At 36.4% G+C, this 18,261-nt stretch overlaps 1 protein-coding gene across 2 annotated transcripts in view; it reads left to right on the forward strand.

Moving 5' to 3' along the window:
- Positions 1–25: 25 nt before the first annotated feature.
- The window catches only part of LOC126203747 (DNA-directed RNA polymerase III subunit RPC4), a 61,323-nt gene continuing 43,087 nt past the window's right edge, over positions 26–18,261 (forward strand). Inside the window, exons 1-4 of one of the 2 annotated variants that reach the window (XM_049938115.1) lie at positions 181–348; positions 446–542; positions 5,426–5,525; positions 16,950–17,072. In XM_049938115.1, coding sequence (XP_049794072.1) covers positions 324–348; positions 446–542; positions 5,426–5,525; positions 16,950–17,072 — 345 coding nt within the window. In that variant the 5' untranslated portion in view covers positions 181–323. Of the gene's footprint in view, positions 349–445; positions 543–5,425; positions 5,526–16,949; positions 17,073–18,261 lie in introns of both variants that reach the window. The other variant, XM_049938114.1, reaches the window with a different exon arrangement.

Here is an 18,261-nt window from a genome sequence, read left to right on the forward strand (position 1 = left end):
GTTGGTAATAGTTTTGAAACAGAAGACAAGCAAATGCTGTGCTTGTAAACACGGATTTCATGTCATTGTATTTATGTACTTGATGAATGTGTAATGTGTCCGGCGTGTGTACTGTAGTTTTCTCGTGAAAATGGCAGGCAATAAGGATTACAAACAGATCTCTAGCTTGATAGGTTCTATAAAGATCGAACCTGGGACTTCTGCGTCTCCTGGGCGATTACCATCTTTCAGGGGCGCACGGGATCTAACACTTGGTGCTTTAACAGCAGGAAAGGCTAACATTGGCGATTCTAAGCAGCGTAAAGTGTACAGACCCAACGTAAATGTGCAGCGAAATAAAAATAAAGAGTGTGTTCTACAATTAGTATATGTTTTCTTTTACGTATATGTACCTACGTATTTTATAACCAAAGCAACTTATTTACAATTTTATTGTTTTTGTCAGTGATGGAAAGGGAACGGAACAGCACCCTAGATGGAAAGATAATAAAAAAGAAAGGGACCAGAGACCGAACAGGACAAGGAACGCCAACTATGTGCAGGTTGGGAATCGTCTAATAATTGTTTTGCTTATGACTGACTCCTCCTGTTTGGTACTTGATACAGTAGGTGCTGCACTAAGTAGCATTCAGTGTTTGTGTCGCTTGTGTTATGTTATAACGTTGCAATACTTAACGATTCGTAAATGTGAGCGGCCCTTTGTAACTACCCTGAACAAATATCGCCACAAGATCGTTTTCATGGTCTTGCTAGGAGAACTGTGTAAGTGAAGAACAGGAGAATTTTGCTAAAATCCCATTTGATCCTATGTTCATCCTGAAAAGTGTATTTAAAGCCAAATATCATTATCCAGTTTGTCATAGGATTAGTTCTACTAGTGCAGTTTCTCAGTGTAGAATAGTAGTTTTACTGTCACAGAGTACAACCACATCAGATGATTGTCTACATCCATACTGTTAGTAAACTGTGTGTGGACATTTAAGTTAAAACAGACTAAGGTTACGAATTGGGCAGATGCCAGTCCTGATGCTTTGCTGTTATTTGTTGTTGTCAAAGATTCAAACTGTTTTGTCACTAGAAAGATAACTGAGATAAACAGTGAAAGATGAGAAAATAAGCACTATGTTCTTTATGCTTTTTTCTTGCCCAGGGATTAGTTTGGTGCATTGTTAAGGATTTAATTAGTGTGGATAATTTTAATGGAAACAATGGTGACAGGCAAATCCCTAGTGGGGCCATGTTCTGTTATTGGTTGGCACATGATATTTTGGTTGTGAGTTAGTAATTCCAACATATGTGACAGAAAATGCTTGGCTACTGTACTGAACAGTTGAATTTGTGATTTATAAAACAGTGTTAATGAGGATATATTTTATTAGATAAGTCTTTTACATCCTTAAACATTTCTGCATAAGTTGCCGCATGTTGCTTGTCACTATATTCTCCAATTAATTGTCATCAGAATATTGCTGTTATTCTGTGACGTGACATGGCAGGTTAACAAAATCAGCCACTAAAACAGCCTCTTTGTTTCACATTTCTGCACCAGTTGCAGTTGGTTCCAAGGGACATAAAGATTCCTGATGAGACATCATTTTTTCTGTTTTCTGTCTTTCCTTAGTTGCTTCAAAATTCATGGAGATATTGTTCCATGTATGCAACTAATTGAAGGGAGTTTGTTTACTGCCGTTCACATTGCGCTGCTTTTATTTGTGAAGCACCTTCAGTGGCGATTTCCAATGCTATTCGCTCATGCATGTGGTCCTGGAGATGTGTTCATTAGTCTTCTTGTGATTTCAGGCATTCTGTCACCCTCATTTGGTTCAACACATTGCATACATTACTTGCACTTTGCATTTTGTGTCCAAAATATGTGTGTTTACGGTGAGTAGTATTGAGTTGGCAACACTACACTCTGTAAACACACATGTTGAGCACAAAATGCAAACTGCAAGTAATGTATGTGATGTTTTGAATCAAATAGTGCTGAAAGAATGCCATAAATCAGCCAACTAGAGCATGGAGACTAATGAACACATCTCTGGGACCACACTCACTCTTGAGCTAACAGTGCTGAAAACCGCCACTGAAGAAGTAAAATGCATGTAGCATTAAAGAAACTGCCTTCAATTAGGTGCATATATGGAACATACCTCCCCAAATTTCTAATGAGGTATGATATTGAAGTCTAGCTTCAGTTTATGTGTCACTGTTATATTGTCATTGGCTTCGTAAAAAGCAGCTGTCCGTATAGCACACTCCTCCTCAAAATACACAAATAATAACCTTATTCTTAACTTGTACTACAAAACTACAGACACTTGAAAGTTAGCGCTGATTTGTTTATGCATGCCTATGTCTAGGGACGCGACGTTTCAAGAAAGTTGGCAGTTCACCACAATTTTTTGAAAAGTTCTCATTTATTCGAAGTTCTCTTTTCCTTAAGGCCATGGACATTTGATTTCTTTCTTCTGATCACTTGTTCTTCCTCATACTGAAGATTCTTTCAGCAAATGAGTTAAACTTACTGGTACGAACGGAAAGTATGTATGCTGTGAGTCAAAGCAGTTGGGAATGGTACGTGTCAGTTGTGGACTCCTACTTATTGAGATCTATACAATTTGGTGTTCTGTGTTACTTTCATCAAGTCCAGCCTATGCATTCTGGAAATCAGAGGTTGAAATTCAGTTTTTTGGTAACCTTTAAAACATACTGCCATTGCAGGTGAAAATCATCTTGCTCTTTAAGTGAACAATTTGTAAGCTGGTGGAACACATTGTCCTCAGAAAAGTCATAGATTTGGGACAAATAGTCAATGCAATATAACAAGAAAAATTTTGCATCATTTTCAAAACTCAATCTATGTGATTTTGGTATTTCTTCCAGGATTTCATGAACTTTCTTTCCTAATAATTTATCTTTTTTCCTGCTCTCTAGCTTGCTCTTAAGATTCCAGTAAGTAACTGAGTTTTTACCAGTTTTCTAACAGTTTCAGGGACACAATATGCTGCACAAAACATAGATAGCACTGAGGAAGTGAATGTTCAGTTTCTTCAGTGTTATGCTCCCCATTTGAGGTCATAAACTGCCAAATCAGTCTTGCATAATATTCTTTGGCATTTGAAATAAAATATGACTTGATGGTAGGCCAGCAGTACACAGTTTTGTCAGTTGCAAGAAGTAGCAAGAGCCATCTTGTATGGATGTGTTGTAATATTTCTTTAAACTCATATTTCCACACACTCATAATTCTATTAGTGACTGAACATTTGATGCAGAGGAACCAGATTCACTGTAAATTTTGAAAACTACTGTGTTTATATCATAACGAAATATTTTAAGATCATGTTTTACAATATTATTTATGGCCTGACAGTTGCAGTTACCACTCAAAATGGATGGATTGTCATTTTTCAATAAGACAAAAACTGAATTGTTTCTGCCATAGTTCACTGGAGCAGTGTCAGCACTGTACGCACTTCCTTGATTCAGATGAAAGCCATTAAATTATGTATTATTCTTTATTGCTATAAAATGTATTTGTGGTGTTCTTTGGAGTCTTCATAAAATCTAGCAGTCCATGACATATCCTGCAGATAACATCAAAGTACTGAGCTGCATAAGGAAAATGTTTGTATTTCCTCAGTTTGAAGCATCAGAAGACAAAAATAAAAGGCTTTATGAAGCTCATCTATGACTACATCTTCACTGTATGGGCCAAGAAATTTTTTCGAGGCAGCCTTGCCTTAGTTCGTCCACATGAAATTTTAGATGCAGTATTACCCTCTGGAACAAGAAAAGATGTAATTTCATGTTGCAATCCAATGACTTGTAGCTAAGGCTGTGTTTTACACTGTGATAAACAGATGCAACTGCAGCACATTTCACAGCATCATCTTCAGACGTATGTTTCTTCACAAAGAGAGTTACAACTGTTTTATTTTTATAACACTGTTGTTGTGCCAGAATTAATTGTTTTGTATTCTGATGATATACTATAGCGTTTTTCCTTTCAGATTTTATTGAAAACATGGTGAAGTACAAATAACACAATTTGTTGTGAAGTTATTTTCTTTCATCAGCCATGTGGAGAAACAAACCTTTATTGAAAGCCATATATCTTTTAACTTTAAGAACATATGAAACTGATAAATTATCTTCATCATTCAAGGAAGGACAAAATGTCTTTTCTGGATGCCAATCTTTTTTGTTTCCAAAATGCTCAAATAGGATTCGAAATATGCAACCAACTCTAATTTGACAGGCAGATGTGTATTTCAAATCATGTATAGTGTCCGGGGGAGGAAATTTACATGTAATTCTTTCTCTTCATTCACGTGATTCATAAATTTGGCACAAGGCAGAATAAAAGTGTGCCCAGAGTCTCTTTACCAGGGATCATGGACAGTACTTTAAATTTGGGGACAATCCCACCAAAAGCCGAACTGGTGCACTGCTGCCTACGTCACACCCACCATTCATCTTCAGGTGAATTGTTTTCAATTTTGAAATTATTTCTAGTTTATCAGCTCCTTTAGACAACACCGGGCATGTCCAAAGATTGTGTTCCATTTTTATTAATTTGTTCCACCTCTTATAATAATGTTGCGCAGATCAGTTTGCCTTTAGATTTACAGATATTTACCTCCAAACAAATTTGTACTTGTGATACTGAACTTAATACGCATTATATACACTATCCACACTTTCTTCACCCATCTTATCATATTGTATATGTATACCAAAGAGTTAAGATTTTTCATTGTCCCTAGCAGTGCTTCACCACTTGATTGTCTAATGTTAGTCATATACTGCTCTTTCAAGATTTTATACAAAGAATATTTTATAATAGGAAACAGTATAAGTCACATGGTACTCGAGCCCTTAATAATTTTCAATTTCAGCATTGTTGCATATTTGTTGCACATGAACTTGTTTTATGTGGGGCTTTCACTATATTTAATGTAAGTTAAGATGATGTACCTTCAGCTTCTGGAAACCACTCAGAAGTGCATGGTAGATGGCATTTCCCATTGTGCCATATGTAAGGGTTTCTTCCTGCTCTAATCACACACAGAGTGTAGGAAGAATAGCTGCTTAAATACCTCTGTAATTAATATGGTCTTGTCTTTGTGGTCCCTAGATTCCTCACATAAGGGGAAGCAGGTGCAAAGCAATTTGTCTATGCTGACAGTGCTAAATTTTGAGATTTTTTTGTTACCATTTCTGAACAAGCCAGTAAAGACACAACATTGAAACATGGAAAGGGCATTCATTGCTTTAATCTAGGTGAAACACAAACACATTGAAGTTTCAGGTACCTGTTAACATTTGCTTAAGAAGTTACCTTAGTGGTATAGCTATATGAGGTGTTCTCAGTTTTCAAGCTGTGTCAGTTGAGATAAAATTTCTCATCTTTTGACAGCACTCTCCACCAGTTTTCTCAACAGTTAAAACTTCTGACTGCCAAGATAAGAAAGGTGAACACCACTACGGCAGCAGTGTCCAGAATTCTCCAGAGATGGGTGAATTAATATTCAGTATTCAGTTTATTCACCATTGACCACTTACAGCAGAATAGGTCTGAACATTAAATATACAATTAACAATAACTTTACAGTAAAGTTTTTACAATTTAATTCTTTTTCTTTTAGGAATATTCTTATATACTAATGTCAATGCTTATTTCAAAATATTCTGTTATCTTATAAAATGGGTGTTTGAGAAGCCAGTCATAAACCTTACGTTTGAAAATATTATTGGTCAGTGACCGAGCAGATGCTGGAAGTTTATTGAAGAGTTTTAAACTCATTATTTTGTGTGAGTTTGCAGTCTTTGTGAGTCTGTGTCTTGGTATGTCAAAGTCCAGTTTGCCTCTGGTGTTGTGGGGATGTATGTTCTCTTTGGTCTCGAACTCATTTAAGTTGCTTTTGACATAAAGCAGTGCTGTGTAGATGTATAGATTCACCACAGTTAATATCATGTGCTTGATAAAGAGGGGATGGCAGTGTTCCTTGGGCTTAGCTTTGCTTATTATTCTGATTACTTTTTTTTGAATTTTCAGTATTTCACTGACAAAGCAAGAATGTCCCCATAACAATATGCCGTAGGAAATGTGTGACTGAAAGAGGCCAAAATATACCACCTTTAGATACTCATTAGTGACTACATCTGTCAGTCTCCAGATGAGATAACACACTCTTGCTATTCTCTTGCAGATATGGCTAATGTGTTCCTCCTAGTTTAATTTTGAGTCAATGTGGAATCCCAACAATTTTATTGATTTGCTTTCAACAGATGTAGTTAAACCCAGAATTAGTTCTTGTGTTTTATCAGGATTACACAGGAGTTCATTAGAAGAAAACCAATCCATTACTAGTTCTAGTTTTTCCTGTGTTGCCTGATGCAGTTCTGTTGTGTCATGGTGTGTATTGAGCAACGTTGTATCATCAGCATAACACACAACTGAATTTGCTCCTACGTGGTAAGGTAAGTCATTAATTGCAATGATAAATAGAAAAGGACCTAGGACCGAGCCCTTAGGCACTCCAGTCCGAACTTCCTTCAGTGAGGAGCATCTATTTTTAATTGATACATACTGTCTCCTGTTACTTAAGTATGATTCGATTGCATCCAAAGATGGTTTGTGTATGCCATAAAATTCCAGTTTTGCAAGTAGGGTGTTAGATGGTATGCAGTCGAAGGCTTTGCTAAGATCGCACAGTACGACTGATACTAGATCCTTATTTTCGAATGCAGTTAACACCTGGTTAACAACTTCAGTGACAGCAGTAGTGGTGTTTTTACCATGCTGATATGCAAACTGTCTGTTGGAGAGGAGATCATGCTTATCAAAATAGTTGTTTAGTTGACTGTACATTACATATTCAAAAACTTTAGAGAAAATTGGGACAATAGAAACTGGTCGATAGTTTTGGGGCAGATGCTTATCTCCCTTTTTAAAGACTGGCATTACTTTAGCAGTTTTGAGTGCATCTGGGAAAACTCCAGATTCTAAACACATATTAAAAATGAAAGAAAGAGGTTGACAGATAAGGTGTATTATTTTTTTCATTACATAGTTAGAAAACCAATAACAGTCCATACTTTTGGAGTTGGTGAACCTTGCCACAGCTTTTACAATATCCTCTGGGATGACAACATTCCAGTGGAAAGTATACATACTATGGGGTACAGCACCAAGATGATCTAGTGCACAAGTGCCATTTTGCTTGATTTTGTTTTTCAGCTCACTCACTGAGGTTAGGAAGTAATTATTTACTTCTTCTGGGACCAGCATTGCATCTTGTGTACGGGTTTGTGAATTATATTGGTTGATGATATCCCACGCTGCTTTACATTTGTTGGGAGCACTTTCAATGTAATGTTCACATGCTTGTTTTTTGGCCAAGGACAGTTTGTCTTTGTAGATTTTTTTACATTTTAGATAAGCTCTATAAGAAGTATTATCTAGCTCAGGTCCTTGTTTACAAGAATTTTTATATATTCTGTACAGTCTGAGCATCTCCTCCCTAGTGAGAGCTAGCTCATCTGTATACCATTTTAGCTGTTTGTTTTTCTGTTTATGCTTAGGGCTACTTTTGATTAATGGTGAGCAGGAGTACCATAACTCTACGAGTATTTCCAGGAATTTGTTAAACACCATTTCACCAGCACCCTTTCCAGGTTGTGTGTTGTATACAAAGTCCCAGTTAACATAAGATATTCTGTCAATAAATAAATTAATATATTCATCTTTCTGCCCTCTTACCCATGTGGCATTAGACTTGATTCTGACTGATTTAGGCAACTGATCACAGGAGAATGTTAAAATCAATGGTTCATGATCAGCTAGGGCTCCACTGACAAGTCTGACGTCGTACATATCTCTAGAAAGATTTACTATAATATTATCTAAGCACGCCTTATCCCGTGTTGGTGTGTAATTTGTACATTGTAAATTTAGTGATCTTAAGATATTAAAAAACGTTCTAGTAACATGTTCATCGCTGTTGGCCATTTCAATGTTGAAATTGCCACAGATAATTAGTTTTATGTTAGATTTTAGTATTTTACTCATAAGCAGCTCAAATCTTTCGAAAAATATATTTACATCTCCTCCTGGTGATCTATACAAGCTAACAATTATAGTATTCTCTACGTTTAGTCTTATACAGCTAAATCCCATCTAGTTCTGTACAGTAAGAGCTAACATCTATTTTAGTAAACATTATACTATCTTTAACAAATATTAGGACACCTCCATTCTTTCTTTCACTTCTACACATAATGTCTCCAACAGCATACCCCTGAGGAACAAAATATTGTACTTGATCGTCTGTCAGCCAATGTTCTGAAATACAAACAACATCAACGTTTTCAATACTGCAAAAATGTTCTAATTGTAATACTTTGTTCCTAATGCAGCAAATGTTCGTTTGCATCACAGTAACAGATTTATCTTTATTGCTTATTGTCTGAGAACACTCTCTCATTCGAATGTCGCTTTTAGCACCTAGTTCAAGTACAGGAGGTTTATTACCCGCCGATTCACAAACATTTATACTAAAAAATGACGTACATTCCAGGTATTACTCAAACCGCTACTTTCGTAGATCGTTTTATTCCGTGTGAGTCTTTCTTTAATTATTTCATTGACACGTTCGCACACAAACTTTTTCCCTTCAAGTTGAGTTTAGCATCCTCCACAGTGATTACATCAGCAAGAGTGAGGGGCCAATGCAATATTCAAAACTGCACTCCAGCCTTCCTGCATTCTCAGACTCTATTATTATTATTATTATTATTATTATTATTATTATTATTATTATTATTCTTTCGATTTCGGCCATCTTTGGACCACGTTCAACAATTCACTTGCCCGGCTTTTTGATCTTTTTTCTCTCTTCCCAATATTTCCTCATCATTTTCGAATGGTTCCTCCTCCGCTCTTCCGACCATTTCCTGTTATTATTCTTTAGTTTCGTTTCTTCTGGAAAACACTTAATTTCGGTCACTATTTGTCTAAACTTTTTCCTGTCCCTGATTGACTCACGGGTGACATTAAAATAGGCCAAGTCCTTTTTCACCATCTGTATCCATTTATTGTTGGTTTTTTCGTTCCTGTTACTATGTTCAAACACTTTTCTTGTTAGTCTGTTTCCATCCATCCTCGACAGGTGACCATAAAACGTTAGTCTGCGTTTACGCATTGCATCACTCACTTTCTCAATAGTTTTGTATATTTCCTTATTACTCTTTAGCTTGTACTCTTCTCCAATCTTTCTCGGTCCTAATATTTTTCTCAAAATTTTCCTTTCTTTCCTTTCCATGTTTTCTATTTCCCCCTTTTTGTTAAGAGTTAGGCACTCCGATGCATACAGGCATTCTGGTCTAATGACAGTTTTATAATGTCTTAATTTAGCTTGAATCGAAATGTTTTTTTTTTTTTTTGTTATATATGTCTTTGGTTTTTTGAAAAGCAAATTCCATTTTCCTTGCTCTCGCCTGGTTTGCACTCTTGTCTAAACCATTCACTTGGATTATTTCACCTAAATACTTAAATTTTTCTACTCTCTTAATATTGCCGTATTTAGTAATAAGATTTTTCTTGTTATTTCTATGATTAGACATATACACGGTTTTTTCAAATGAAATCTGCAGTCCAGCTCTGGCCGAAACTTCTTGTAGTTTCTCCAAGTAATTCTGAGCTATTTCTTCGTTTTCTGTAATTATTGCCAGATCGTCTGCAAAAGCTAAACAGTCCACTTCTATTTTTTTCTTTTTTTGTTCCAATTCTGATGTCATTCTTGGTGCCTTTGAGTTCTTCTTTCCATATTCTCAATATCTTTTCCAGTACGCAGTTGAAGAGGATTGGGGATAAACCATCACCTTGTCTAACACCTGTTTTAATTTCGAACTTCCTTGAAATTTCACCCATAAATTTAACTTTGGCCTTACTGTTTGTTAGCGTCTGTTTGATAATTTGAATTGTTTTCTTATCGACCCCAAATTCTTCCAATACTTTCAGTAGTGTTTCTCTATCTACCGAGTCGTATGCTTTTTTGAAATCTACAAATACTATTGCAAATCTCTGGCCTCTTGAGATTCTGTAACGAATTAGTGTTTTCAGGTTAAATATTTGTTCAACACAGGATCTACCTTGTCTAAAACCTGCTTGATATTCACCTATTTTTTTATCCAGAACTGGCTCCACGATTTGAAGTAATTTCCTTGACAAAATTTTGTATCCTACTGGTAGTAGCGAGATCCCTCTATAATTATTAACATTCATCTTATCCCCCTTTTTGTGTAGTGGGTGTATCAGGGCACACTGCCAGTCTTCAGGAATTCTTTCTTCGTCCCAGATCTTCTTAAACATATGTTCCAAAACTTGTGGGAGGTTGGTATCCATTATTTTTAGGATTTCTGGTACTATGGAGTCTTCACCTGGGGCTTTATTGTTTTTTAGACTGTGTATTATGTGTTTTATTTCTTCAGCATCTGGAGGTTTTGACTCGGTATTAGTATTTCGGTGGTTTTCAAAACTCATTTTATCTTTGGGGGGTTCACAATTTAGTAGATTCTCGAAATATTTTGCTAATATTTCACAATTAGTCTTGTTTGTCAAACCTAGCTTGTTCTCTTCATCTTTAAAACATAAATTTGGGGATTGGTATTTGGTTAGCTGTTTTCTAAAAGTTTTGTAGAAATCTCTAGAATTATTTCTTTTAAAGTCTTCCTCAATCTGTTCTAGGTTATCCTGAAATTGTCTTCTTTTTTTATTACAGAAAAGCTTAGCTGTTTCTCTTCTCTGGATTTTAAAATTGTCAAGATCTTGAGGATCTTTTGTGGAGTTCCATTTCTGCCACAATTTCTGTCTCTTCTCCAGGTTCTCATCACATTCATTGTCCCACCATGGATGTCTTCTTACTCTTTTCACGAGACAATTTTCTTTTGCTATTTCAACTATTTCGTTTTTGATCTCCTCCCATCCCGCTTCCTTATTTATTGTGGATATGCCATCGCTATCTTTGTGCAATGCTCTTTGAAACCGTTGTTTAATTTCTTCATTTTTTAAAGTTTCTGTGTTATATTTTGGAATTTTGTAAAAGGTTTTCTTCTCTTTTCGAAATGGGAGTGGTCTGAATTTAATCGTAGTCAAATAGTGGTCTGAATCAACATCAAGGCTTTTCAGCACTTTAGTGTTTTGAATTTCTTCTTGACAATGAAGTGAGATAGCCACATGGTCAATTTGGAATTCTCCGAGAAGTGGATTTGGTGATCTCCATGTTTTAGTTTTTCGGCTCAGCTTTTTGAAATGTGTTGTCATTATTTTCAAGTTGAAATGCCTACATACCTCTATAAGCCTTTCTCCATTTTTTGAAGTTCTTTTGTGACCTGGGAAGAGGCCTACTGTTCCATGGTATTTTTTCTCCCTTCCTATTTGTGCGTTAAAATCGCCTACTAACATTTTGATGTTCTTCTTTGAGCACCTATCCAGTTCCATTTCAAGTATCTCCCAAAATTCTTCAACTTTCTCCGGGTTATTTTTGTTGTCCTGGTTTATGGGTGCATGGCAGTTGATTATAGAGTATCCTTTGTTTTTACATTTAATCTCAAGAATGGATAGTCTCTCAGAACTCGAGTAGAAGTTAGTAACTGAACCTAAAATTGAGTGATGTACCAGAAATGCTGTTCCCAGGTATGGCATTTGTTTCATTAAGATTTTACCTGGTTTTCCTTTAAATAAACGATAGTTTTCAAAATCTAAAGCAGTTTCATCTAAAAACCTTGTTCCTTGCAATGCACATATTAAAATTTCTTTCTGGTTCAGCTTTTCAATCAATAATTTCAATTTTCCTACTTTAATTAGAGAGTTTACATTTAGGGTTGCAAACATAGTTGCTTTCTTAAATTTCAGTGTTGAGGGCTGCATACATGTTGGTCGGGGTCCTCCAAAATCCTTTGACCCCTTTGCATTGTTTCTACGAACAACGGAGGATTTGCCATTCGGTCTACCTCTTGGAGTAGTGTCTATCTTTGACGACGTTCCCATCATGCTTTGCAGTAATTGTTGGATAATAAATTAGGGGATCGGGTTGCCCCGAATCCGAAATTAAAACCAAGATAGTAAGCCCTGGAGTTAGCTCTTCCGCTCTCTCTGCCGTTGGGAAAATGTTCCTCTTCCGCCATTGAGACCGTTGGCTGGGTTTCACCTAGTAACCCTAGGCAGGGGCCCTATGACAGGGTGCTACCATCTGGAGCCGGACGGACCCTGGTTTTTTTACGAGGTTGTTACTCCTCCCCCTCCACACTTCCCCATCCTCTTGTTTTTAGATGGGCCCGGGCTTGGGACCGGCTTGCGGCGGTGTTATTATTATTATTATTATTATTTCTTTACTTTCTCAGACGTTAAGTCTGGTTGAGAATGGAAAGTGAAGCGGACCTTGATCAAGCGTCACTTCCTATTAACTGTACGGTATGTGTTATATTGCATTTAGGAACTTTCGGGTAATTGAACATGTATCAATAATTACGGATTTCTGTAGTTGTATATATGTGTTTGGATGTAGCTGTATTGCATTGATGTACTGGTGGATATTGTGTGTTATGACTCCTGTAGTTGATACTATAATTGGTATGATGTCAACTTTATCCTGATGCCACATGTCTTTGACTTCCTCAGCCAGTTGGATGTATTTTTCAATTTTTTCTCCTGTTTTCTTTTGTATATTTGTTGTATTGGGTATGGATATTTCGATTAGTTGTGTTAATTTCTTCTTTTTATTGGTGAGTATGATGTCAGGTTTGTTATGTGGCGTTGTTTTATCTGTTATAATGGTTCTGTTCCAGTATAATTTGTATTCATCATTCTCCAGTACATTTTGTGGTGCATACTTGTATGTAGGAACTTGTTGTTTTAAAAGTTTATGTTGTAAGGCAAGCTGTTGATGTATTATTTTTGCGACATTGTCATGTCTTCTGGGGTATTCTGTATTTGCTAGTATTGTACATCCGCTTGTGATGTGATCTACTGTTTCTATTTGTTGTTTACAAAGTCTGCATTTATCTGTTGTGGTATTGGGATCTTTAATAATATGCTTGCTGTAATACCTGGTGTTTATTGTTTGATCCTGTATTGCAATCATGAATCCTTCTGTCTCACTGTATATATTGCCTTTTCTTAGCCATGTGTTGGATGCGTCTTGATCGATGTGTGGCTGTGTTAGATGATACGGGTGCTTGCCATGAAGTGTTTTCTTTTTCCAATTTACTTTCTTCGTATCTGTTGATGTTATGTGGTCTAAAGGGTTGTAGAGGTGGTTATGAAATTGTAGTGGTGTAGCCGATGTATTTATATGAGTGATTGCTTTGTGTATTTTGCTAGTTTCTGCTCGTTCTATAAAGAATTTTCTTAAATTGTCTACCTGTCCATAATGTAGGTTTTTTATATCGATAAATCCCCTTCCTCCTTCCTTTCTGCTTAATGTGAATCTTTCTGTTGCTGAATGTATGTGATGTATTCTATATTTATGGCATTGTGATCGTGTAAGTGTATTGAGTGCTTCTAGGTCTGTGTTACTCCATTTCACTACTCCAAATGAGTAGGTCAATATTGGTATGGCATAAGTATTTATAGCTTTGGTCTTGTTTCTTGCTGTCAATTCTGTTTTCAGTATTTTTGTTAGTCTTTGTCTATATTTTTCTTATAGTTCTTCTTTAATATTTGTATTATCTATTCCTATTTTTTGTCTGTATCCTAGATATTTATAGACATCCGTTTTTTCCATCGCTTCTATGCAGTCGCTGTGGTTATCCAATATGTAATCTTCTTGTTTAGTGTGTTTTCCCTTGACTATGCTATTTTTCTTACATTTGTCTGTTCCAAAAGCCATACTTATATCATTGCTGAATACTTCTGTTATCTTTAGTAATTGGTTGAGTTGTTGATTTGTTGCTGCCAGTAGTTTTAGATCATCCATGTATAGCAAATGTGTGATTTTGTGTGGGTATGTTCCAGTAATATTGTATCCATAATTTGTATTATTTAGCATGTTGGATAGTGGGTTCAGAGCAAGGCAGAACCAGAAAGGACTTAATGAGTCTCCTTGGTATATTCCACGCTTAATCTGTATTGGCTGTGATGTGATATTATTTGAATTTGTTTGGATATTAAGTGTGGTTTTCCAATTTTTCATTACTATGTTTAGGAACTGTATCAATTTAGGGTCTACTTTGTATATTTCCAATATTTGTAGTAACCATGAGTGGGGTACACTATCAAAAGCTTTTTGGTAATCAATGTATGCGTAGTGTAGCGACCTTTGTTTAGTTTTAGCTTGATATGTCACCTCTGCATCTATTATCAGTTGCTCTTTACATCCTCGTGCTCCTTTGCAACAGCCTTTTTGTTCTTCATTAATAATTTTGTTCTGTGTTGTATGTGTCATTAATTTCTGTTTAATGATTGAAGTTAATATTTTGTATATTGTTGGTAGGCATGTTATGGGGCGATATTTAGCTGGGTTCGCTGTGTCTGCTTGATCTTTAGGTTTCAGATAAGTTATTCCATGTGTAAGTGTATCAGGGAATGTGTATGGGTCTGCAATGTAACTGTTAAATAATTTAGTTAGATGTGAATGTGTTGAGGTGAACTTCTTTAACCAGAAATTTGCTATTTTATCATTTCCAGGGGCTTTCCAATTGTGAGTAGAATTAATTGCTTGCGTGACTTCATGTTGCAAAATTATCACTTCAGGCATTTGTGGTATCATCTTGTATGTGTCTGTTTCTGCTTGTATCCACCGTGCATGCCTGTTATGTTGTACCGGGTTAGACCATATGGTGCTCCAGAAGTGTTCCATGTCTGTTATGTTTGGTGGATTGTTTATTTTAATGTGTGTGTTATCTATTGTCTGGTAAAATTTCTTTTGGTTTGTGTTGAATGTTTGGTTTTGTTTCCTTCTATTTTCACTTTTTTTGTATCTTCTGAGTCGTTTGGCTAATGCTTGTAATTTCTGCTTCTTTTCGTCTAATTGCTCTGTCGCTTCTTGTTGTGAGATTTTACCTAACCTTTTTCGTTTTTTTTTCCGAGATTTCATTTCTTATAAATTGTGTTAGCTGTCCGATGTCTTTTCTCAGTTTTTCTATTCTGATCTGTAGCCTGTGTTGCCATGCTGGTTTTGTGGGTTTCTTCTGTGTGTTGGTTGGTTCTGATCTCTGTCTAGTGTGTATATTTAGTGTAGTGAGTGCTCCTATATAAACCAGTAGTTGTAACTCTTCCATAGTTGTGTTTTCATTTATTTTGTTGTGTATGATTGTGTTGATAGTTTTTATTGTTGTTTCGACTTGTGGGTTATTTGGTGGTCTATGCAAGAATGGTCTTATGTCTGTATTTGTGTCTTTGTATTCTATATATGTCAGCTGAAATTTTTCTTCTATGTCTAACATGTGTGTGACTTCGTGTTCTATTTGTGCTTGTTCTGGTGGCTGTCTTAAGATTTCGTTTTCCTCTGATTGTTTAATTGGTGCGTGTTGTTCTTTGTTTGTTTGCTCTGGGATGTTTGAGTCCATTACTGTATTTTCTTCTTCTTCTGATTGCACATTATTTTGTTCCAGTATTTGTTGTACTTGTTGTTTGATGTTTTCTAATTCTGACTGGGGTATTCTGTTATTTTTGATTATTACACGGATCTGATCAGCTAGTCGTTGTTCTGTTAAAAATTTTAATTCTGGGTATCTGGTAATAAATGTTGTGTATACTTGTGATCTGTATCCAGTTGTGTTGGTTCCTAGGTTTGTTGCTTGGTAATAACGGAACATGAGGTGTCGATTAACTTCATCTGACCATCTCATCCTCTGTCTTTGTTTTCCTTCTAGGGTGGTTGCAGGAAGCATATCCTGCAAAACACCTCTATTTGGATTTAAATCATTTTCCAGGTGGCTAGCAGTGTCGTTACCATTGTGGGCGGGCATAGGGTTCAAGCGTCGTCCCCGACCATGACGGCGCTTGTCCGAGGCTTCTTTAGTTCTGTCCTGAACCAACTAATCACACTAAAGGGGGGTTAGCCCTATTAGTGGTTTGTTCTTTTCGTCGCCTTTTACGACTGGCAGAACATACCGGAGGCCTATTCTTTTCCCGGGCCTCCACGGGTTTTATTATTATTATTTTCCCCCAGTTGCCAAAGCCCGCGTCCATGTTGTGCTAAGAGTGTACCCCTTTTCTCTGTTGAATTTATTATGATGTAATCAAAATCTCAGCTGCTTTTTTAAAAATTGAATCACATTACGTTGTCACCTGGGATAAGGTCCTTGTCTCGTCAAACAGTATCTGTACCCATTCTCTAGGCAATGGTCTGCCATGCCTGATTGTTCCATTTTCTCCATTTTGTATGGTGCTTGTGTTTGGCATTGACATTATCGACTGTGCAGATAATTTGTGCTATGAAAGTATTGCCACATTCCCAGGGATCAGCCAGGAAAGAAACCCTGAACTTGAGCCTGGTACTTACCTAGCTGATCTGTCTGACCATGTAGAAGGAAATCATGAAATTAGTGTATTTCATGTTAATAGTGACAGAAATTATGCTTACTAAAATAGGTGAAAATAATACGTGAAAGACATTTGACCAAACAAATTATCTTATGAAAGAGATTTAGTTGGGCTTAGTATTGTTGCTATTGTGTTGTTCTCAACTGAAGATATTATTTTGCTTCCTCCCCCTCATATTCCCCATGCTTAATCTTGCCTCTTCCTCCCCCCTTCACCCCCGCCACCCCAACTCCCCCATCATCCCACACACCCAGTTTTATTCCACTTCCTTCTGTCGAACCTCTGCTAAATCCTTCATATCAATTAATTTTACTGTGACTTTCACATTAAAATGGTTGTATTTGGTTTAGTTGCAGTCTTATTGTGTTGTTTTCTTAGTCAGGTGTATTTTTAGTCAACAGGTATATTTTCAGAGGGTTTAGCAGCTGGAGAGAAGAAACGTGGTACTCGAGTAAGCTATGGCAGCGAGAGAGATAATGAAGCCACCTTCATACCAAAGCCAAAGCTCAACCTAACGGTAAGATAAAAATTTGAAATAATTGTTTCTGGTCATAGTTTGATTTAATATTTGTTCATTTAAGTGGCATAAAGTATGAGTGACAAATTCCTGTTCATGATGCAGGGGCAGAACAATACAAGACAAAATGTCAACATGTTATGAGATTACTTAATTTAAAACAGTTCACTGCAGTGTATTAACTTTAAGTTGGCCAATCTGCTCCCTAGTCCTGAATCAGCAGAACCTGATAAAAGTCAGAAGGCTTTAGCCAGTAATCATTAGTTTTCGACTGCAGCCAACATTAAATAATTGAGAGCACTGTGTGTCTGCTGTGTTACTTTGTTGTACTTCACTGTATTTCATACTGTTTCTCTTCTGTGATGTAAGTTCTTTGATATAAGTTTACATAATAATCTTTATTGAACATGTCAGCACATTTCAGTTTCATTTGCAAACAAGATTTAAGTAATTTTTACTTCTGTGTCTGACTTCTTCTTTTGTGAGAGCTTTAAGTACAGTTTCTGGGGCCATCACTATGGGGGGCAGGCATGGCATGTTCCCCCCCTGCCACACAGCTCCTCACCCAGTGATGGTCAATTAGGGGGCCAGGCTTGCTTCTTCTACTCCCCACTACACCCTTTTGAAATCGGCCAACTTACAGTTAACACAATGTATAGATACAGGTTATTTCTGGAAAGATTCCTATTATAAGTATAGTATTGACCCCTTGCTAAATAGACTACATAAGCGAAAGCACATTCAAAAGGGAGTAGGTGTGGTAGAGGTACATATTAGAAGCAATGAAGAAGATAAAGCTAATGTTACAGTCCAGCATCTGTTTTTCTGAAAGAAAATTAACTAATGGAGCTTGTAGAACAGAGTGTGTTGTAACTTTTTGTCCTGTCATGATTTTTTTACATGAATCCAATGTTCATAGAATGAAATTTTCTGCACTAATCAAACATTTCTCATGGAGCACTACTGCTTGAAATTTATTTGTGCTTATTTGTCTTGAGCAAACTGAGACATCAATTGGAAAGAAATTTACTTTAAGCCACAAACCTTTTATATTTAAACTAATTACTCATATTGGTACATTATTTGAGGTTCTTATGGTATACTGCTGTCGTTTATCCAACTTTATAGAGTTAAAATCATAGCGTGCTTCATTTCACATTGCTTCCCCGTTATTCTGCTGAAGAAATTT

Source organism: Schistocerca nitens, chromosome 9 (genome assembly GCF_023898315.1).
Source record: "Schistocerca nitens isolate TAMUIC-IGC-003100 chromosome 9, iqSchNite1.1, whole genome shotgun sequence".
NCBI classification, from domain to species: Eukaryota; Metazoa; Arthropoda; class Insecta; order Orthoptera; family Acrididae; genus Schistocerca; species Schistocerca nitens.